The sequence below is a fragment of the Camponotus floridanus genome, unplaced genomic scaffold (assembly GCF_003227725.1).
Source record: "Camponotus floridanus strain SB8 unplaced genomic scaffold, Cflo_v7.5 scaffold39, whole genome shotgun sequence".
In the NCBI taxonomy this organism is placed as follows: domain Eukaryota; kingdom Metazoa; phylum Arthropoda; class Insecta; order Hymenoptera; family Formicidae; genus Camponotus; species Camponotus floridanus.
In genome coordinates this window covers 1,450,539-1,474,659 of record NW_020229536.1, presented here as the reverse complement: position 1 = coordinate 1,474,659, position 24,121 = coordinate 1,450,539, and the positions used below count along the sequence as shown (strand labels likewise).

Sequence of the window (24,121 nt, the reverse complement as noted above, 5' to 3'; positions counted from 1 at the left end):
TATTCATATTTTGTTATTATAATTATACTAGGCCGTTATATACATGTATATAATGATATATTATTATATATTCGTATACGTGATGTATGTATGTATGTTGCACAGAGGATAAGAAGGGCGGCGTCGACCGGAGCAGCACGGTCATTGCCAAAGAACCCGAAGGTAAAGTCTTGAGACTCAGAAATGTTTCGGCGTTTCGACGTCTCTTTTTCTGTATATTACATACGTAATTAGAGCACGCGCGCGCGCGCGCGTGTCTATGTATGTGTATATTTGCGTGCGTGAATATGAGTATGTATGTGTGTATGTGTGTAAATACATTCAAGATGATAATGTAGTATTACAAGCTGTTATCCCTGAAAATATGTTAAAAATATGCTTTATAACAAAAAGTGTTCTAGATAAGTTATTTGATACGAATGGAGACGAGAAAAGATAGAGATATTAGTTTGTATGATTTCAGATGCAGGTACCACATAAAATCAAGCTTCTTTTTTTTTAGGGAAACGCCCCTTTTTTTATATCAATCGATTCCTCACAATATTTGGTATAAAAAGCTATAAGATAAAGATGGCCAAACATTATAAATAATTTATGAAATATTATATATATAATTTTTATATGATCATTTAATTTTAAAATATAAATTATAAAAAAATATCTTACAATAAGATATGGTCAAAAATTGAATAGTTTATGAGATATTTTACATATATTTCAATTTTATATAATTTATATAATTTTATATAATTTATAATTTTTTACATAAGTTTTTATGATACCAAATATTTATAAAATATTCACGTTTCGATTATCTTATTCCACTATTTTAGGCACAAAGTAATGAAATAAATCAATTGATGTAAAGAAAATACATAGCTGTTTATATAAGAAAAAATAGAGTTGGTCATTGCAAATTCATTTTTTTTTTTTAAAACAACTGTTTCCTTTACATTAATTGATTCCTCTTACTATGCATATAAATATTAGAGATAAGATAATCGAAAAATAATTCATAATTTATGTAAAATTAATTAATAGTATTAAAATACATTTTCTAGTTTATATAAAATTAAAACATACATAAAATATGTCATAAAATATTTAATTTTTGGTCATATCTTTATAATTTTTTTAATATCAAATATTACGAGATATCGATTGATGTAAAAAAATTAAGGTGATTCTATTTAAAGCACTAAATTAATTTTTACATAACCTTGGCACATCTAAATCAGATTAACATGCTTTATTTTTTTCCTTTTTTTTTGGAACAACTTTCATCCAAAACATTTTTTGTTATAATGCATATTTTTAAAGATAATGGTTTATAATACTTTACATAGCCCACCATGTATTTATGTGTGTGTGTGTGTGTACACACATACACATACATACATACGTACATATATATATAACTATACATAATATACAAGATATATTATAATCTGTGTCTACAAATTACATAACGTTGTTTTTTTTTTAAATTAATTGATAAGTCCTGAACTATTTTTTCTACAATGTTTAGCGAAAGAGAAATTATTAAATAAATATTATTTAAAAATAGTATTGCATCGCCGTTTTGCATACAGATGTAGGTTTATAAATGACGAGCTAAATTCAATATAGATACGCCTACTATTTGCACGACTTATAAATATTTAAATAAACGGCATTAATTCATTAACCTTTATTTAATAATTTATTTAATAATTTATCTTTTATTAAGCATTACAAAAAAAATAATTCAGGATTGTCCAATTCATTTTTTATTCAGAAGTAACGCTACTTTCTGGACGCAAATTATAATAAATCCTGCATGTATATGTGTATATATATATGTACATGAACATGTATATATGTACATGTATATATTTTGCATTACTTTTTGAATGTGTCGCAATCGGCACTGACTTCTCCCATCTGCGCTTTTAAATAGGAAATTATTTAAATAGAAAATTAATTAAACATCATTAAATGTGAAAAAACTAGATAATATAATAAGAAAAAACTAGACAATATAACTATTTTGCAAAAATTTAAAGTTTGATAGAATTGTACAAAAAAATACTTGTGTGATTACAAATTTATTAAACACACAATTATCATTGATATTATTATTATTTAATTATAATTATTAATACGTTTTAATTTTATCATCATTTGCATTAAAATTATTTTACGTATAACTTTTTATGTCTTTAAATAAAACAGTGCTGGGATTTAATCGCAACTTTTTTCAGTTAGAGTTTTAATTTTTTAGCATGTACGAACAATTTTATGAATAAAAATAATATTTATTCAAATATGAATCACACATGAAAGTATTCGTATATAGAAGAAGATCTCTGATATCGTTGCTCACATCCACTCTTCCTTTTCTTATCGTTTGCGTGATAATAACAAATCGCCGGATAGTAAGAATGGGATAGTGAGAGTAAGTCACGAAATCTAGCTAGAAGTTGCAATTAAATGACGACAATAAAGATTAGACATATTTAGCTTATTATTATTATATGCATCGAAAATATGAATACACATTCAGTGTACGAATTATTTATAAGTAATAAATAATAAAATATAAGTATACTTTGTACTTATTTCTTTTTTAAATTCGTTTTCTCATAATATTTTATAAATATTATCGAAATGATATAGTTTACTTTGCCGAAGTCCATATATGAACAAATTATCCTTGAGTGCAAACTAATAATGAATTCATATAAACCTAAAATTATATAAATTTGACTTATGAAACTATATTTAATTAATATAAATTGAATGCATTTTTTTATCACAAACAATCAAGAGCTAGTCATGATAATATACCGCGATTAATGCAAATTTTTAAAATTATAAAAAATTGCAAAGAGTGAAATTTAGACAATATATATCACATGTACATCATTTAAATATCAAACATGAGATTAATTACTTATAAAAAATATATTCTTTGAATAATTATTAAACTTTAAAATTTAGAAACAACGATTAGTATGATTGTTAAGTTTTGACGAGAATTGCATTATAGCTCCGAATTTTTTAATTAAAACAATTTACATCGACTTCTTAAATGTACAATATTGTAAAATTGTTTAATGCATTTACGAATTTTTTTTTGTAAGTTATTCGCCGTTTCTCATGTGCATCTGGAATACGATATCATTTTCAATATATCTGAAAGGTGTATACGATACATATCATTTGTCAATCCTAATTAAATATCCAATTTCAGATATTATTCATATGACACATTAATATTAAAAATAAAATAATAATCACAAAAAAGATTGTCGCGAATGGGAGAGGTCAATTTTGCAAGAGGCTATGTGCCAATTTTCGATTTTTTATTGCTGCTTTTGCGAAATTACACGGATTTACCGTTTCTCCTCTTATTTCATCGATTAACATTTCAAAGAGAACTTTGTGCACTTTTTTTCTCTTTCTCTTTTTTCTTCTGTACGTTAATCTTGCTCTGAATCGATTTGATATTAATCCCACTTGGAAGAAGGATCCTCTTATGCCCTCTCTACGTTGCGTGATTGCAAAATCGCATCAAATAGCCGATATTATATTTTCTGACGAATATAATATCGGCTATTTGAAGCAGCTATATATTACATTCTCTGACGAATTATTGTGATTGACATTAAACTGACCCTTAAATTTTCTAACCATATTATATCAGGATGATTTTGAACTACTATATATTTAAATTCTCTAATTAAATCGCAATAACTATTAATTTATTCCATTATTAACACGACAGTTAATATTTGTATTGTAATAGAAATCATTTTTTTAATATCTTATATGAGATGCTACTCAAAATTATCCGAAATTTATGTAGAAAAAATTATAACTTATTAAAAAAACTCTCGAAGTGATCTCTGTGGCATTTATGAATATTCTTCATTATATCCTGCAATTCTTTCATGTTTCTAAAAATGAAAATGTAATTTTAAAAAAGATTTGATATGATGGAAGAGATCCAGGCCGTATTGCAGAATATGATAAAGATACTGACAAAGAATAATTTCCAGGAGTATTTAATATTAAAATTGCATTCCGATCGTTGCATAAATTTCATAAGGGACTACTTTGAAGGTAATGAAAACCATTAATCTTTTTAATAAGTTGTTAACTTTTTATACATAAATTTGAAAAGCTCTTGGATAATACATCTAACTTATATCATCTTCTACGAATTAATATTCAAAAATGATTAGATTTAACGAATAAAATTATTTTCTTTAAAGAAATAATTTTTTAAAATAATAATTTGATAATTTTAAAATTATGTAAACCATATACATACAAGATAAAAAAACTTGTAGATAAAAGATTAAAAAATACGACATCTATATCAAATTTTATTCGAATTGTTTTTACACATCTCTGAACTATAAACATTTAATTCTTTAACAAGAAGCGATAATATCCTTAATTTCGCTTGAAGTGATGAACGTTATATCGTTAATTTTCATAATCGCAAATGAATTCAAAGATAATAAAATAATGAACTATGATATTAATCAATTCTTTGCATAATCAAATGTGTACATACACACATAATGAAATCATTTAATAAAGTATCTACGCTGAATTAATTACAACTACATTATAGTAATCTAATAGCATGAAAGAGAGAGAGCAACGCTACAGACGCACACATTACACACACATATACACATACGCATACGCACTGCACGCATGCGCGCATGCACGCACACACGCACTCACGCATACATATTATACACAACATCACACACAATAATAATTGAAATAATAATTATCCTGAAATTATAATTAAATTTCTTATGTAATTTGCGTAATGAATTTGCTTAAAGCGAACGGCTTCATACCTAAAATTAATTATACAATTGAAATTATAAATCATACAATTAAAATTCGCAAATTCTTTTAAATCTGCAACAATAATACCTTGTTCAAATAATATTGCTAAATATGTAAATGTATGGAGCTTCTTTAATAACCTTGACGTATATTGTCAAAATCATGATTCTGATTGTGAGTAATATGCAAAAAATTTTAGCCATCGTTTATTAAAATGTTATTAACATTATAAATCCATTAAAAAAATTTTGAGTATAGACTGACAACGAAATATTTAATATTAAACATAGTTTATATGAGAGTTTCTGTGATACTACTTACACTACACATATAAGATCTCTTTCCCATCGCCTGATTATTTTGATACGAAATAATTCTTGTTTAAAAACAATCTCTTTTGAAAAAAGAATTAAAACGTTTTTTTTTCAAATTGTGAAACAAATTTACCCTATAAAGGATAACATATTGCTATCTAATTCATTATATATAAATCAATAATTTATTAAATATAACTAATATAGAATTCGTACTTGGGCAGATTATTATTTTTAATACTTATTCTTATGCATACACACATATCTTAAATATTAATAATTTTTTTATAATAAACAATAAGTAGGGCTAAATCTTTTTAAATTTACTCAGGATTATGATCTTGGCAATATATATCAAGGTCTAAAATTGTTGAAAAGTGGTCTATACATTTACATCTTTTTATTCTAGTTTATTTAATTAAACCTTATATATGTCAATTTCTCAATCTTGATTTATTATTTTTCTGAATACTATCGCGCAAATCCATGCATAGTATACTTATACTACATATAGTATATTATACAGAAAATATTTAATTATTAAGCCTCAATTTATAATTAGCACTATAAGCAATTTAAGGCCTTTTTTATTCATATGAACTATTTTATACAATCTATAGTTCAACACGTATTAATTATGCAAATTATAAATTGCATAACACAGAATATTTAGCGTATTTAGTGAAGCACATTAAAAGACACTTACACATCTTTAGATTATTTTGATATTTCCAAATAATAGTTAACAAATCTTAATTGTGAATATTTTAAATAAAATGTTATATAAATAACAATATAAAAATATATATACCTACGCGTAAATTAAATTTTAATATGTAGAAATTTTTTTTTTTAGATTAGTAAGTCATCATAAATATCTCTCTTTTGTATATTCGTATATTATCTTTTATATATTATTTGGTTGAGATAAATAATTTTAATATTATGAAAAAAACATATAGAGAGAAATATAAAACAGAGTAGTAATATGGAACAGAACAATATAATTTTTAAAACATCTGATACAATCTATCGGTAACTATAACCATAAGGTTACACTAATATATGTACATACATACACTAATATATATTACTATGGTTATTTACAGTGGATGTGAGCCTGATGTTTTTACAATATAAATTTCCCGGGCAAATAAGAGCCAAACGCGGATGATAATGCGTAAGTTTCAAAGAAAATTAATTTTTTTTTTCTTGAAACTAAAATAGTTATGCACAAAACACAATTTTTTTTGTTGATATTAAGGATTTAAAATAATCTTCAATTTAAGATTTACTTTGATAAACCTCGTATATTCTTAAAAATGCGCAAGAATAGAAAAATATAGAACTCGCAACTCGCAATTGACTCGGTAAAACAACTCAAGTTTTTCGATTTTCTGTAAGACCACTTTAAATTATTGACAATGAGCTAATCAAACTTCACACCACAATACTTTTTAATATGCCTACATATGTATATTAATGTACATTTTTCTTTAAACTGTAAATAAAAAATGTAAAACTATATATTTATATTAGAATTTAATAGTAATTTATATAGTAATAGAATTACAATATGATTCTAAAATGCAAATTACAATGTAAATTCTTCGAATAAAAGAGCCAAAAGGAGATGATAATAAGTAAATTTTATAGAAAATTAATTTTGCCTATTTAGTTTCAAGAAAAAAATTAATTTTCTATGAAACTTATGCATTACCATCTGTGTTTAGTTTTTATTTACCTAAAGAATTTGATTGTAATTTTCATCTTATTATCAGTGCTATCAAAAGTTAATTCTAATAATTTTATTTGTTCATGAAGCTCTTCAACATAATTTGAATTAAATTATGTAAGCTATTTTTCGTAATTTCTGAAAACAATTTTTATATTTATTTTTAAAACAATTTTAAAACAAATTCGATAAAAAAAATCTTTCGATAAAAAAGTTATTTTAATAGTAAAAAACTATATATTCTTTATAATAACGGAAAAATATGATTTCTGCTTTTAACTTCATGTTTGTTTCATATTACTACTCTTATTACTACTTTATTCTGTTAAGTTTACATTGAAAAAATATTTAAAAAATTTTTTAACAGTTTTATTTTTCTTTTAATAATACATAAGAGATATATTTGCGAACACTGCTGATGATTATTGGTGATATTAATAATACTAACATTTAAAATAAAATATTTTATCTAAAATAAGAAAAATAATCGGTAATTATTTACATTAACGGACACTTCGCCAATAACCTTGATCTTTATATATATATTGTAGGGATGAGGATTCTGATTAATTTTTCTCTTTGTTTTATTGGGTGTCTCTTTTATTGGGTCTCTAATAATTTTTGAGATATTTAACAAAAAAGTGACTAAAAGGTAATTTTGTGATTAAAAGGTAATTTTAGTGATTAAAAGGTAATTTTAGTGATTAAAAGGTAATTTTGTGACATCAGATGTCCGTTAATGTAAATAATTACCAAATTCTTTTTTGAATTTAAACTTATTAAAATAAAAAAATTTTAATTTTTTATACATAAAATATCCAAATAATATATTACTGTGAAGCAGTTTATAAAATATTACTATCTGCATAAAAGTATTAATTAATACAAGAACGTTTTGTTATTGATATTTTAAGTATATTAAAATAAAATTCAGACTATTTTATATATATGTTATACTAATGTAATTTATATATGTGTTATAATATAATTTAAAAATTTAAATAATTTAGATAATTTAGAATGAAAGAGAGAGAGAGAGAGAGAATCGTTATCGAGAAAATGATTAAAGGACAAGCAATATATAGTATGATCTGAATGTAAATGATATGCATATATAATATAGTCTGAATATAAATGATAAATAATATATAAATTACTTATCGCATATTGTTGTTCCGTACATTGCCCAGTGCTTTTCCAGATTTGCTTTTCCTCTCCTTTGCTATTTCTTCGTTGCACTCATATTCACTTTCGAAAACAAGATTAATTAAATTAATTATATACGCAACGATCGTGAGACACTTAGCACGACACTCCCGATCGCGTAATATTTACAATTAAAAGTTTATCAAGTGTTAATTATAATTATCATAGCGAATTAGGTTTGGATACTTGCTGCGATTACGTTTTATTATTAGAGAGAAAATTTGACAATACGCGAAATATTACGCAACTTACTCCTCGAATGTTACCGTGCGAATAATATCAACGCAATGATGTTAGAATGCCCACGCTAACAACACGCAACTGTGAATGAAGGGGGAAGGATACATGAATCGCTCGTTACCCCCTCTACTCACGGTTGCTAGCGTGGGCATTCCGGCATGTATCAAGGCCATGTAAACACAGCGCGTCATACGGGGTCAAGGCTAAACGTTATTCTCTATTCATTGCCGAAATATTTTATATTCAGATCATATTATATATATCATATTATATACTTGTCCTTTTTTCATTCTCTCTCTCTCCCCCCCCCCTCTCTCATTCTAAATTATCTAAATTATTTAAATTTTTAAATTATATTAGTATAACATATATAAATTACATTAGTATAACATATATAATTATCATATATATAATTATCACATATAATTATCACATATAAATTATAATTAATATAATTTAATTAGTATAACATATATGTATATAAAATAGTCTTTTATTTTAATATACTAAAATATCTATAACAAAATATTCTCGTATTAATTAGTACTTTTATGTAGAGCCATATTTTATCAACTGCTTCACAATAATATAATATTTAGATATTTTATGCATAAGAGATTAGAATTTCTTTATTTTCATAAATTTATATTCAAAAAAGAGTTTGGTAATTATTTAGATTAATGGACACCTGGTGTCAAAAAATTACGTTAAAATTACATTTTAATCACTAAACCTTTTTTGTTAAATATCTCTATCAAAAATTATTAGAGATCGTCAAATAAAACACAGAGAAAAATTAATCATCACCTCATATTAATCCTCATCCTTACAACATATGTAAAAGTCAAGGGCGAGATATCCGTTAATGTAGATAATTACCAAGTAATCTATATTATTATATCTTTTACATAAAGATACGCGCACGCAAGCACAACGCACGCATACACATACGTACACATACACAAGATCTATCATAATTTGCGCACTCGAATTATACATATATTCATAAAAATGAATCGGAAAAAATTCTTTTGACAATATGTTAGGAGATAATTTTCAAATATATTGGCAAAGACAGTATTAATAAATAAAAAGATAAAATACAGGGTATATAATAAAAAGATAAAATACAGGGGCGCAATACATACATACGTATAAAGTAATAATGTGTCTTCATATGACGCCAAGTTTTTATACTTTAAATCCGTTTTATGCAGGCTTAAAATTTGCATGATGTAGTAGAAATTATATAACTTAAAATTCTTATAAAAATAGTAAATTGTTTTCTATAGATTGTATGAAAAGGTCTTCATATACAAGGAAAGTTAATTAAAATAGAATATCTAAATAACTTATAAATTGTAAATGTTTTATGAAAAATTATTACATATAAAAGTTGCAAATTTCAAGGAAATAACTACATAATACATCTACATTTTTATAAATGAAATATTTCAGATAAAGTCAACTTAATTTCTTTAAATTTATACATTTTAATTTCTCAATTTTGACATTAACAATTCAGCTATCTAAAATCTTCAAGTTTGAATAAACATAATTAAAAACTATCTAGCAAATTCTTAATGATTTAATCTACAACTTTTAATAAATCCTGTATTTAATCTTAAATAAACGATGCAATGTATAAAACTTTATTGAAGATGATCCGAAAAGAAACCGAATTGTTTAAAATTTTTTATGCAAATAATTATTTGCACTTTGTTTTCTGTGCTTGGCTCTTATTATCCCGTTATCTTTCCGCTTTTTAAAAAGAGATAAAAAACGCCAAATATATTCAAACATGCATACAATTAATACAAATATATTCAAACATGTGTACAATTCATACAAAATAAAAAAATCTAATAAAACTAGATAAGCAACTATTAAACATTATTCAGAAATTAAATTTAAAAATGTAAATGAAATCAATACCAAATATCTAATTGTAAGTAAGCTTAATCATATACAGGATATTCCATTCGCAATCAAAATTTTAATGATATTCCTAACACATTCCTAAACAAACTGAGACAAAAATTCTAATACAAAAATGTTGATGCTATAATAGTTTTTGAGTTATAAGTGATCAAAATTTTCCAATGATATCGCGCATTCAAGTCCGTAACTACATTTACACATCTGTGTAACCGATGTCTGTCATCTGTTATTGATTTTTTCATATCAGATGATATTAATTTTACATGCACAGCTGATTTTATTTTGTCGTTTCTTATATGCGTGTTTATTATGTACATTATCGTGAATAATTATAGTATTAACAAATTCATTGATACGTTTATTTATTAAAATTTGAAATGGTATATTTATAACTATTCTCTCTCTCCTCTCCTCTCTTCTTCTCCTTTTCCTCCCTTCCTCTCTCCTCTCTCTTTCTCTTTTTCTCTGTGTATATGCACACACATACAGCAAGGAGCATAACTAAACCATTAATCAAATGTTTTATAAAAATTAAATTTTGTAAAGCAGTGCTAGAATTTAATTGTAATTAGACATATCGAGTGTCACACGACAATGAAAAGACAAGAGTCAAAGAATACATAATCAAACTTTTTTTTGTTGCCATGTGATATTCACTGCTGATATATTTAGAGCACACATCTTAGAGTCGAGTCGTGTGACTCTACTGCTCTCTACCCTTTCACGAGTGTGCAATCTTTACCAAACCTCCTGTATATATAATGTATGTATAATATTATAATTCAACTATTAAAAAATATTCTCTGCATTCGACACAAATTTTGTGAAAAGTAAGAGTAAGTATTGACTTCCTTTTTTTACTTTGATCAATTCCTTATCTTCTTACTGGGTGTTTTTCGCAATATTTTAAATAAATTTTATTTTAAATAAATATACACTATCTATATCAATAGTCAAGCTGTAAAATATTTACATATTTGTTTATTGATTATAATCTTATCAAAAATGGTTGTATAAATAATACATAATCTGAAATAATGACGATCTCATAAATGCGCATCAGCAAGAGCAACATAAAAGAAATGTAAAATTAATGCTGCTCTAATGTACCACAGAAATTTGAATGAATATCAAATAATCCGCAAACTAATTAGAACCCTTGTCATTCGATTAACATGTATAATAAACAATGAAAATTTTATTAATCTATTTCAACGCAAATATTTCATAATGATCTCTTGTATAACTTACATTCACATACGTGTACATTTAAATTGAACATGTCCCGATGGCAAGATGAAAATAATGGAGGGGGCAGGAGGATCTATTCGAATTCATATGCTGTATCACATCTAAAACAATAAAAATATTATTAGAATATAGAAAGCATATTTACATGCGTTTATACAATATATATATATATATATATATATATATATATATATATATATGTTGTTAATAATAATATTACCTCGCGTGTGCAAATAAAATGGATTAAACTAAAAAGTTTTAATCAATCTTCTTTAATTAATTTCTCATTAATTATTACAGAAATTGCAAAATAATAGAAGATTTTTCTACTCAATTTAACCCACTCTACTTGCACACGAAAGGTGACACAGTTATCGGACACCCTGTATATGCAGGATATCTCACAACCTTTGTATAATATTTTAATAACGATTCTAGAAATAAAATAGAAAAAATTCTAATACGAAAATATTGAGACTATAATAATTTTTGAGTTATAAGCGATTAAAGTTTGCAGTGTGTGCGTGTGTGTGTTTGCAATGAAAAAATACTACTACATCGACCTGAAAATTTAAATAGACATATACAATATTACAAACTTGGTAAATAGAAATCAGAAAATTCAGTCAACAAATCAGAAGCAAGATGAGAAGATAGATGACAATAAAAACTCTTTGGAGAGACGGTTAATCCTTTTAATGCCACACGTGAAGATTAAGCTATAATGTTTACATTTTGATTGAATTGAAACCAAAAGTCATTATAAGCTAGACTACTTTCACGAATATTACGTGTTTGTCGTATTATTATATGTTATTCATATTGTTTATTCTTCACTACTTTACGAGGTATTTTATATTTTAATCTAATATTTTGATATTTTATATAAAAAATGTTAGATTAAGATATAAAATATCTCGTTTAATTTTTCCCTATTTTATTCTCATAACTTTCTATAGAGAATGTTATAAAGAATCTATTTACATAAAACAAGTAGGATAGATTAAGTTTATTAAAAAAATTTAATTGTTCTCCAAATTTGCGAAACGTCTTTATTCAGAAAAATTTTATTTGATCCGTTGTTCGTTATGTCCCATTTAAAATTCTGCAACTTTTGTCTGAACATTTTTCTAAAATCAAAAATAAAAAAATGTTTGAGGATAATCGATTAAAATAAAATATCGTATACACAGTTAAATCACATGCAACGTAAAAATAATAATATAAATTATTATCGTGTTAGATTCGCGTTGAAATAAGTATTATAAAAGATATTCCTTTTTGTATTTTCATACATAATTGACCTCTCTATGTAATAGAATTGCTTACTTTTTCTAAATATTCCCAGCTTTTCCCAAATTATGACACGCATTTTCAATTCGCTGATATAATAAGCTTGTGTCTTTAATCTGCTTGTGATTTTTTAAAAGCTAATGAGATCTTTTGACCTAAAAAAATCGCCGAAAGTAAGTTATGGATATATGTTTATTAAGAGCGTTTTATTCAGCTTGATGAATTTTGCTCATCCTGCATATTTTTGTAACATTGTATATATGTTTATATTTCAAAATAACTTTTACAAATCTGAAAGGACTTGATCATAAGGAAAGGATTGATCATAACAATAGATCATTTTTTTCAATAAACCGTCTCTTCAATATGAATATAAAAATCTTCATCTTCTTTTGAAAATAGATTTTTTAGTATGTAAACATCTCCCATGTTTAATAATATTTTATTATTTTTTTAATTAGGATAACTAAAAATTTTTAATCATGCTATATTTTATTTTTTCAGTTATGCTAAACTTAAATATTAAGTTAGAATTCCGAATAGCAGATCTAATATGCAATCATGATAAATTCTAAGCAATTTTAATGATATTTTGGAATTTATATTAAAGGAAATATCTTGGAGTTTATATTAATTTCATTTTTAAATTATATTTTGAAAATGAGCAAAATGTTTCTAATTATTTATCACTTATTATTTATCACGAAAATCAATTCGATATCTATAAGTCCTCAATAATTCTTATTATGCATTTTTATTATATAAAGCGTTATTTTTTGGAAAATTATTATAATTATATAAATTTAAGAATAGAAGTTACCACTTAAAATTATTTAAAAATTCAAAAGATATGAAATTTCTAAATTTTTGAATGATGAAAAATTTCAAAACATTATCTTTAAATGTTTCAAGTACTAAGCTTGCAAATGAATTTTAGCAAATGAATTTAAATATTTGTGGAATAATAATAATTTCTTGGAAATGGGGAGAGGGAGAGTGGTCTTCAAGGATTCTAATGCAACAATTGATTTTTATAAATTAACCTTGAAATTTAGAAAAAAAAGAATATTATCTTCTTTCGCAAAGAAAATTGCAAACTCATGTGGAACCATGCAAAATGAGACTACACTAGGACACTGGTTGAGATAGATTAATCTTTTTGATATTAATATACAGAAAATTTAATATTTTATTTAAAATAGTGTGTATTTTTGCGGCGATCGATAATTAGATCGATAAGTCAATGCCAGTCAGTCACTGCCGGCTGATGGCATTATGGCTATACTTCTACGTTCTCGCAGGAGGAACTTAGGAACGAATTAATGAAGGGTCTAGTGATCTATTGTGATGATTGCGTTTTGATATTGGTTCTTCATTATCTTGCTTCTTAACGTGAATGACATTCGAAATATACGAGGATAATACTTTCACAACTTTTACTATTGCTGTGAAGCCTTCATCATTTCACCTAGCTTTTAATTGCTTCGATTTCCTGTTTATTTTATATTATAATATCGAAAGCCTAATATATATATTCTCATTTCTTTTATATTACGTGTTTACAATGTTTATTTTTTTTAGAGTTAAAGTAATGAAGATAATAAATAATATGACTAACAATGCAACATAATTATGTCATATAATATAATTATACGTTACATTAAATTATACGTTGATATAAGTAAATATACTTACATTTAATTAATAAAAATTTTTTATCTGCATTATCGCTTCTTAGATACACTTTAAATTTCGAAGCAATTTAATATACATAAAGCTTAATCTTCTTTGTGTTCATATAGCAGCTTGAGTATTGCCTTGAAAATTATTTCCGTCTTGGTTCATTTTTTAATATGAAAGGAATATATATTGCTTGTAGACATAAGAATCGTGTGTCCTATCAAGACTTGCAGCCAGCTCTCAACGAACTCCCAGTGCTCAGGTAAAGTGCGAAATTACATCAGTAAGAGCAGGAAACCGATGAGAAAGAATGAAGAAAAATTTAAAAAAATAGCGAGAAAATATTATTTTCGATTCGCAATTTTTTTTATTTACAAAATTCATAAAAGGAAGCACATTGCGAGTGAAAGAGAACTGAAATCAAATTAAATTAATTATTTTTGGGCACTTTTTCTGTATCATACATTTTCACAATATAAAATGAAGATGTACAAAAATTTAATTTTATTAATTTTTATAGTGTTTCTTCTAGATATTTTATAATAACTTTTATATCGCAATCTGTTTTCTTCTTTCCAAAAATCTCATTTTTTCTTATACGTAATTCGCAGTATATAATTCACACATAATACAATCTTTAATGTATATGTGTATAGTTACTGCAATGATTTATACAATTATATCAATATATAATGATTATTAAACATATGATGCACAATGTAATTACTCTTCTGAAAATTTAGTATGATTATTTTTTCAATATTCAATTACTAAACAAGTTTCTCATAATTTTAATTAACTAAATCATTAACTAAAACATTCTAATTAATTAAATTAATTAAATCACACATTTGACTATTTCAATTAATTAAATCACATTATCATGCACATATTAAAAATAGTAATTGAAAAACTTTTTGGAATATTTAACACATTTCTATTTAGTAAATTTCAATCCGATAATTATGTTACAAGGTCTAAATATTTATCTGTCAAATGAAAGTTTGCGGTAATTTCATCATATGATTCTAATTGTCATATAATAAGAATATACATAATTGCGGAGAATGTTACACATTTAAACAACCATAAACATATTTCAGAGACAAATCGATCGAAGGGATCGTTGGTTCTGTGATAGAAATGCAATGGAATTTAATTAGTAATAATAACAATTAATAAGAGGAAAGATGGATACAGTAGCGTAGGAAAGCTGGCGGTTGTGATAGTGGTAGTGTTATCATAGCAATTCATTGCTAAAATGACATTTTTTTTCTCTCAAACCATTTCGATTATAAAATTACTCATGAATTTATTATTGCTGTTTTGGGCACGTAATTGTTTTAATAAGTTTATATTAATTTAGCACTAATTTTAAAAATATCTGAAGGATATATCGATACCTTCTTTTTTATTTTGATGCGAACTCTCGATCTTCGAATTATTCGAAGAAACATATTTTGAATATTAATCAACTAAATAAAAATATATACACAACAAATACAATTCGATAATTAAAGATGCGAAATAATGAAGTGTATTATTTCGCGATCCAGACACTCTCGAAATCTTGTCGCGAAACTTTGGTCCGAAGGAAATGATCACAATTTCCGTGTACACAATTACTGGCTTATAACGTAAGTAATATCGACAAACGCGTCATGGTCGTTGAATTAAACAATACAGTTACAAATATCAATCTGTTTAAAGATAAAATAATTTGTACGTAGCAAAGAACAGCTCCAAAACATTATAATATAAAAAATAAATTATAATAAATAAAATGAAATATATTAAAATAATATATATGTATATATATATATATATATATATATATATATATATATATAAGAAAGAAGTGTCTTAATAATTATTGAAATAGTTATTTGATAATTCAACGATCAATTGTTCATTCATAAAGACAAACCCATTTCTCTATATAATTTATATGATATAAAACACCTTGTTGAAGAAAACACAAATGTGATCGAAATATCAGGTTTGCCGTATAAAACATGCGTTAATGAATATATGAGCGAATGCGCCACCAAACTGAATGAAATGATTTAGTAAGCGAATAAAAAAAATAATCGTGAAGAAATGCGAGTATTCAGTCGCCAATTGGCAATTTGAATTATATTTTCGAATCTTATTATTCAGTCGATATTAAAGCAATCGCTGAGTCAAATAATTATCAAATTATTAAATATTAATGTCAATTAAATGAAAAAGGATCATACATATCAAACGACTTTTAAGTTTTATATATTTTTATTCTACATATATTAAAGGGACAAGAATAAGTTTTTCCTTATTTCTGTACAATTCTTTCATCTTATTATAAAGAATGTCTTTCTAAAAATTTAACATCGATTTATATAAATAATTTTTGAAGTTTCTTTTTAATATTGACTATTTGTTTTTCTGAAAATAGTGATCGAATTAATTATTTATTAAATTTATATATGATATTTTGTGTATAATATGACGTCATAGTCAAGCAAATACAATTGTTAATTATCATAAACCGAAATTTTAATCAAATGCTCAATTTTTTAAAAATTTCCGTTGCTTTAATTGACGACTGAAATGTTCAAAACTATTCGTCCTCTATATTAGGATCTATGAAGATTTAATTGATCTTTGAGGATAAGGATAAGAGATTGGCTCGCGCTTGCATCCGATATTGGAAACTAATTATTCACGCGAGTCTGGCTCATCACTCCTCTGCACAACCGGAGGCTACAATGGTGTAGAGTTTAGTAGAGTTGATAAAAAAAAGTGCATGCAAATGTGTTTGTGCTGTAAAATGTGTCGATATAGCCCAATAATCGAAACCGGGCACTTGGATGCGAATTGATTAATTCATTGATCTGTTAACAATTCCAGCGCGCCGACAGGAAATCATCAAGATGACTGAACAGTTAATTGAGAGCATCAACACCGGGGATTTCGAAGCGTACACGTAAGTAACGAGATATCTGTCAAATAAAAACTGTTTTGTCAAGCTGATAAATAATATAAAAAAATGCCGAATTGTTTAATAGCATATATAGGATAATCAAATATTTTTTATATTAACTAAGAAGAATTTAACTAAAAATATGCATATCCTTATTAATTTAAAAAAATGATAAATTTAAAAAATATGATATTAGAATATCTTATACAAAAATATAAATTTAGAATATCTTATACAAAATTTTAGTTAAAAGAATATCATTTAATAAAATTTTTCATAAGTATATTTGATAATTTAACGTCTGTTTTATTTATTAAATTTTTATTATTATATTCATATTGTACTGTAAACTAGATTTACAATAATTAACAATTAATCCGAAATAGCTCATTCAATTTTGGAAATAAATAATTTATATAGTGTTCAATCAAAAGCACGATATTGGTTGATGGAGCCGTTTCGTAGCTACAAGCTTACGAAAGTTAATAAAACATTATTTCAGTGCTATTAAGAAAAAATAAATAATGAATTATTGAGTAGATTTCGAATGAATATCAATGTGCTGTCTGAGATGTTGCCTACATGCTACTGACATTTTGCTCTCTGGATAGATATATTCTATCCTTCTTGCATTAGTTTTAGTACTACTGTTAGCAATTTATACTAATACAGAAATATAAACTATAATATATGGATTTATGAAATTATTTACGGTTTCCTAAAAATATTTCTTTAGAAATTAAAAAAATATTTTTAGGTATTTTAAGAATCTTTTCAAAACATAGCGTTAAGTCATGCTTCCATCCAAAAAGTTATTGTACAAAAAACATTATTCAGCGTACTCAAGACTATAGATTAACGAGGTTGATAATGTAATCAATATACATATTTCTTAAAATATTCAATTCATTTTAATTCATTTTATTTTAATTCGTAGATCTTCGTTTTCTAATCTTCATATTGTATATTTGATTTTTTATATAAGAAATAGCTTAATGTTAAATCAGCACTCTCCACTCCAAAATAAATCTAATATTTTCTACATAACAATTTACATATACATATACATAATTCCAAATTTTAACACCTAATTAACATTCAATTTTACAATTCGAATTTATTTATCGCTAGTAGAGGGAAACTAATGTTAAATTATAATGAAATTAGGATATATAATTATCTTTATACGTGCAAAGAGAACGCGCTAATCTTTTTGATTATTTCAGGAAAATCTGTGATCCACACCTGACTGCATTCGAACCAGAAGCTCTAGGTAATTTAGTCGAGGGAATGGATTTCCACAAATTTTATTTTGATAATGGTAATTATAACTTATTTTCACCACATTGTTCACCATTATTGCGTACGTTTGTTACTCATTATTTATTACTCATTATTTATTTTATAGTGATATATATTAGTAGCTGAGAATTACGTTTTTGATTTATGAACCAAAAACGTTGTTCAGTCAATAACGGTATAAAAGTATTGTGCATGTTATACTTAAGCAAGCTTTAAAAAAATAACTTTTAACTTTTTGTTCGTTAAGAGAAACTATCTTACTCTGTCGATAAAGTTAAATTTGTAAAATTAAATAAACGTTATTTATTTATACTTTTGTAACTTTGAGTTACAGTTTATAACTTATCGACGAGGATGTATTAAAGTTTTACGTGCATTTCATATAATATATAAACGGAGTATCTCTTCGCGATCAAATTATAAACTTATTTTATTATCTGATAAAAATATATATAATATATAACATAGAATACAAGTCGAATATTATTTATAAAATATTTCGACATATTTGCAATGTTATTTGTACTTTTATTATTATGCAAATTTATCTAAATTGACTATGAAAGATGTTTTAAACACATGTTTTGAACACACAATGCACACAATAGCTTTGCATGACCTACTTAATATGCCAACATATGTATTTTCTAAACGATATAATAATAGTAATAACAGTATAATAAGGTATGATCAGTATAGTATATATATATATAGTGTGTCCGGTAATAATCGCTGAACTTTTCGTGTGCAGGTTAAACTGAGTAAGAAAATTCTCTACAGTGCGATTTTTACAATAATTAATGAGAAATTAACGGCTCTCATTACGCGCTTGTACCCGCACGGATGGCCGAATTTTTTTGATTAATTATTGTAAAAATCGCAAAACTATAAAAAACTTTTCTATTTGATTTAACCCGTTCTTCCTGCACATGAAAAGTATGGCGATTAAGACACTTTGTACATAAATTTTAATTTGATATAATTTTACATAAATTATAAAATATTTATTTTTCGACTATCTTTCCTCAATAATTTTATTAAGGTAAGATAAATACAAGATAAGCAAAGTAATGAGAGAATTAATTAGTAGAAAATTAATTTATTCAAAAGCAATTTATTAAATAGCAGCTTTCAAATGAGATTTATTAATTAATTATCCAAATTGTTTCGTTTTCTTTTTTGAATTATTTTCAGCAACTAAAATATATTTTTCAACCATGTAATAAAAATGAATTCCTAGTTATAATTTTCATAGGCTAACATTTGTAATGAATTATTGATATAGATCGAAAACTTCTTGCTTTGTTTTCTACATTTTATTACAAATTTTCATGTTCTTAATCATATCATCAATATTTAGTAAAATTTTGATGTTAAAAAAATTCCAAAAATTCCTTTTAAAGATTTAATTAATTTACTAAAATGTGCAATTTTAATTATACATTTCTTGATAAATAATTTAGTAAGAATAGTAAAGAGAAGTAAGTGAAGAAGACAGTTCCCAATCGAAAATATTCCTTGAATTTTATTAATTTCTTGCTGATAATTTGCAGTTAAAATAGCAGTCTTAATCTATAATTCTTAACAATCTAACAAAGATAGACTGTTTATCCTCATGTTTCCCAAATTACTGGGCTTAGAGAATACCAGGTCCAAGAGTTTATATCTTTTGCAAACAAGGGACGAACAGAGATATATCATATGTACTGAATTCTTCTTTGTCCTTTTCTCATCAACATTCTTTCTGCTTAACCAATTTGAGATTATATAGATGTGTCAAGGAAACCGATGTTTATTCAATCTTTCTATTCATTGCTTTTTGCCAAAAGTTCTTTAATCCAATTTGGCAGAGATTGTTTCATCAATTTAGATTGTCAGCAGTGTCTCAATGATCTCCTATCTGCTTTGCTGTGCTCCTATTTGAAATAATTATATAAAACAATATTATAAATATTATTTCTGTTGAAATGTTATAAATTTTTTTTATAAAATATTAATTTTACCAATCATTAATCTACATTCTCTTTCAATATCATTTTGAAAGAAAGAAAAAGAGAGAGAATGAAATTCTTTTCTCTTTCTTTTTCTTTCATTTCTTTCAAACATTTTTAATATTGTTAAAAAAAATATTGTAAAAAACTTACATTCTATGAAGTTTATATAATATTCAAGTAACATTAAATTTTTTTTTTATAACCATCTTAAGCAGTTCTGGGGAAAAACTGTAAAGCTGTCAACACGACCATCTTGAATCCTCATGTCCATCTACTGGGCGAAGATGCCGCTTGTATCGCATATGTCAGGCTGACGCAATACATGGATAAGTGAGTAGAAATTATAAAAACGAACATAATTATATAATGTATGATGCGTCCAAGTAAGATGCATTTAAAAATGTAAATAATTAAAAAATGTAATATGTATCTATACAGAGTATTTTATAAAGATTGTATTAATGGTTCTGAGCGGATAGGACTCAATAAACTGAACAAAAAGTCCTGTAACATTTTACAATTTTCGCAATAATTATTGAAATATTAATTAAAGAGAATTGACGAATAAGTTCGTGTTTTGCACGAGGAGGATATGTGCTTTGGATATGTCAAATGATGCACGACAACAAAAAATTTAGCCATGTGACTCTTGTTTTTTCGTATGAACATAAATAATAAAAAAATCTAATATATATGCAAGATATTTAAAAAAAAAGGAATCACATATTTTGAGAGTAGATAATATTAAAATAACAAAACAAGAAATAGAAGTCTAATTAACATGGCTTCTACAATTTATTATATATCTTTGAAGTACTCTGTATATATATTTATCACATTTATATATAATATACATTGTGTGTGTGAGTTACATAAACATAAATATATATATTACACTCTTTTTGTATAAATTTGCTCTTTTTTTCTTTGAATTCTTCATTTACTATTCCACAAAATCATTTTTTAGTGTATTAGTTTCAACTGCTATATAAAATTTTTACAATTAATTTTCTCTAAATAAAAAACAATACCAAAATTTCATTTCTTTACTCTGGAACAATCTATCCATTCGATACGTCTTGCAATGTCCTACGCATTATTCTAAAATATTTTTACTATTCGGTCGAAGCGTTGTACTAATAATTAATTTGCACATTTTCTCTACTTTCGCCCGCAGACAAGGTGTAGCACATACTCAGCAAAGCGAAGAAAGTCGTGTATGGCACAAGAGAGACAGCAAGTGGCAGAATGTGCATTTTCACCGAAGCGCAGTGACGGGTCCATCGCCGTTTTCCTTCAACCACAAATAAATCGGCTAAGAGAACTATCCCTGCTGCCGCTCTCGGTGGACGCTTTTTGTCACCATAGAAAGCGAAATTAAACGTTAGGAATACGGAGCACACACATATTCGAGCGTTCTCATACACACATATAAACACGCGCGCGCGCGCGCGCACGCATATAGATACACACGTGCATACGTATACACAAAGAGAGACGTGTATATGGAAGAGAGTTACATAACAAACAACGATGTAACATCTGAGGAAAGGAAATAATATGCATATAAGAACATACATATACACACATATTTAAAGGTAGTACTAAGCGCGACGAAAACCGAAGCCGCAATATATGTCGTAACTGCCGACATGTATTACTCGCTCCAGTACCTGCTCAGCGTACTTATTATCTACTTACCTACATTTATGCGTGCACTGCGCTACGTGTGCCTCAAAGCCTTGAGAAAAACTACACGCAAAAGTGAGATCATTAAAAAAAAAAAAACGCGAAAAAGAGCGGAATCGATCGATTATCTAATGAGATCATAAGGTAAATAGACATGCTTTTCGGCTGTTGGTTAACAGAACTCGCGGCAGATAGAGAAAAAGAGAGAGAGAAAAAGAGAAAGAGAGAGAGAGAGAAGAAAGAAAAAAAAAAATTTCGTTGTACATGTGCGTATATCCGATCGTTTATATCGCGACACCTTATTATCTGTTTTTTTTTTGTAACAACGAATTTTTCTTTAATTCTCGAAGATTGTTTTATGGAGATTGAACAAAATTCGATGGTCATTGAACATACATCGATGATAAGTATTGAAAAAGCAAATAGATTTTAAATGAGGTGTGAAAACGCCACTGATGTAGAGGTAATGAAAGAACGAATACAATCAAGCATTTGCATCGATAATGCACATCAAATGACGACGTCGTACATCGAATCGACAGAGACCGACTATACATAGCTAACAAAACGGAATGCATATAAGAATGAAAACACGAAATGAAAGTCACGAAATTATACATTGACGTAGAAAAATGTAATATTAAGTCGTGACACTATTTTAATAAGCAAAATTAAAACGAAAAAAAATCATCGAACACGTTTATATATTCCGTGGTCAAGTCATAAGGGAAATATTTTCGGAAAGACTATCCAGAAGAAAATGAAATATCATACAGTATTTATTGCTGTAATAGGAAAGTTATAGAAATAAATTGTAAACGAAGGGCATAGCAAGAGAAAATAGGAAATAACAAAGAGAGGATTAATTTGGATCGATATTGATATTGATGAATTTAACGACAGCCATGACAGAATGAGAAAAGGATAGGAAAATAGAGAAAAGGCATCGATGTGTCGATGCAAAAGAGAAAATGAAAAAGGAAAAGGGGGGAAACATGGTATATAAAGACAGCAGAATGGAATCGCGGTTAAGAAGTTCGCGACAAACGAGCAGAAATAAAGGTGTCATCGTGGCACCGCGCTGAGTTGACGTGTAGACGCAACGCAGCAAAAGATTCTTCCAAGTAATTTTTTTTTTCAATTTTCACTTTTGTCTTTCATAGCGAGAGCAACGAGTTACATCTATGCACATGCTTACGTACAAGAAAAAAATATCATCGGTCCTGCAGCGAGATAGAAAACATCAATTAATCTTGGGGCGTTATCTTGTTTTTATCGTTAAAATTTAATTTTTAATTTTCACACGATAAGACTTGAGTTAAATTTTTCGACAGTTACGTTTCTGTGGCATATACTTTCCATGTTTTCTATACTTTTCAAGCAAATATTTCGAATACAAAAGCATTTTATATAATAAAATGTTGAAGTTGCGACACAATTCAGAAAGAGAAAAAAGGAAAGATGTAGCGAGTAAGAAAAAATATCGGCCACGTGAGTAAATTTAATATCTCTTATAGGAAAATTTTACCTAATGATACGCAAGAGAGACCTTCGAACTTCGTATTTAATCTATGTAGTATAAGTTTGAGATATATATAAGCTTCTATGATTAATTCTACATTTTTGTCACGAGATTAGCAACATTCGTGATATTATA

At 26.1% G+C, this 24,121-nt stretch overlaps 1 protein-coding gene across 14 annotated transcripts in view; it reads left to right on the top strand.

Annotated features, from left to right (window-relative positions):
- The window catches only part of LOC105254953 (calcium/calmodulin-dependent protein kinase type II alpha chain), an 82,837-nt gene extending 59,390 nt beyond the window's left edge, over window positions 1–23,447 (top strand). For 2 of the 14 annotated variants that reach the window (XM_025411338.1, XM_025411339.1), the window contains exons 12-17: window positions 106–162; window positions 14,717–14,779; window positions 17,407–17,482; window positions 18,706–18,800; window positions 20,988–21,105; window positions 21,953–23,447. In XM_025411338.1, coding sequence (XP_025267123.1) covers window positions 106–162; window positions 14,717–14,779; window positions 17,407–17,482; window positions 18,706–18,800; window positions 20,988–21,105; window positions 21,953–22,085 — 542 coding nt within the window. In that variant the 3' untranslated portion in view covers window positions 22,086–23,447. The remainder of the gene's footprint in view (window positions 1–105; window positions 163–14,716; window positions 14,780–17,406; window positions 17,483–18,705; window positions 18,801–20,987; window positions 21,106–21,952) is intronic. The other 12 variants (XM_025411340.1, XM_011263949.2, XM_025411345.1 and 9 more) reach the window with 7 other exon arrangements.
- Window positions 23,448–24,121: the final 674 nt, after the last annotated feature.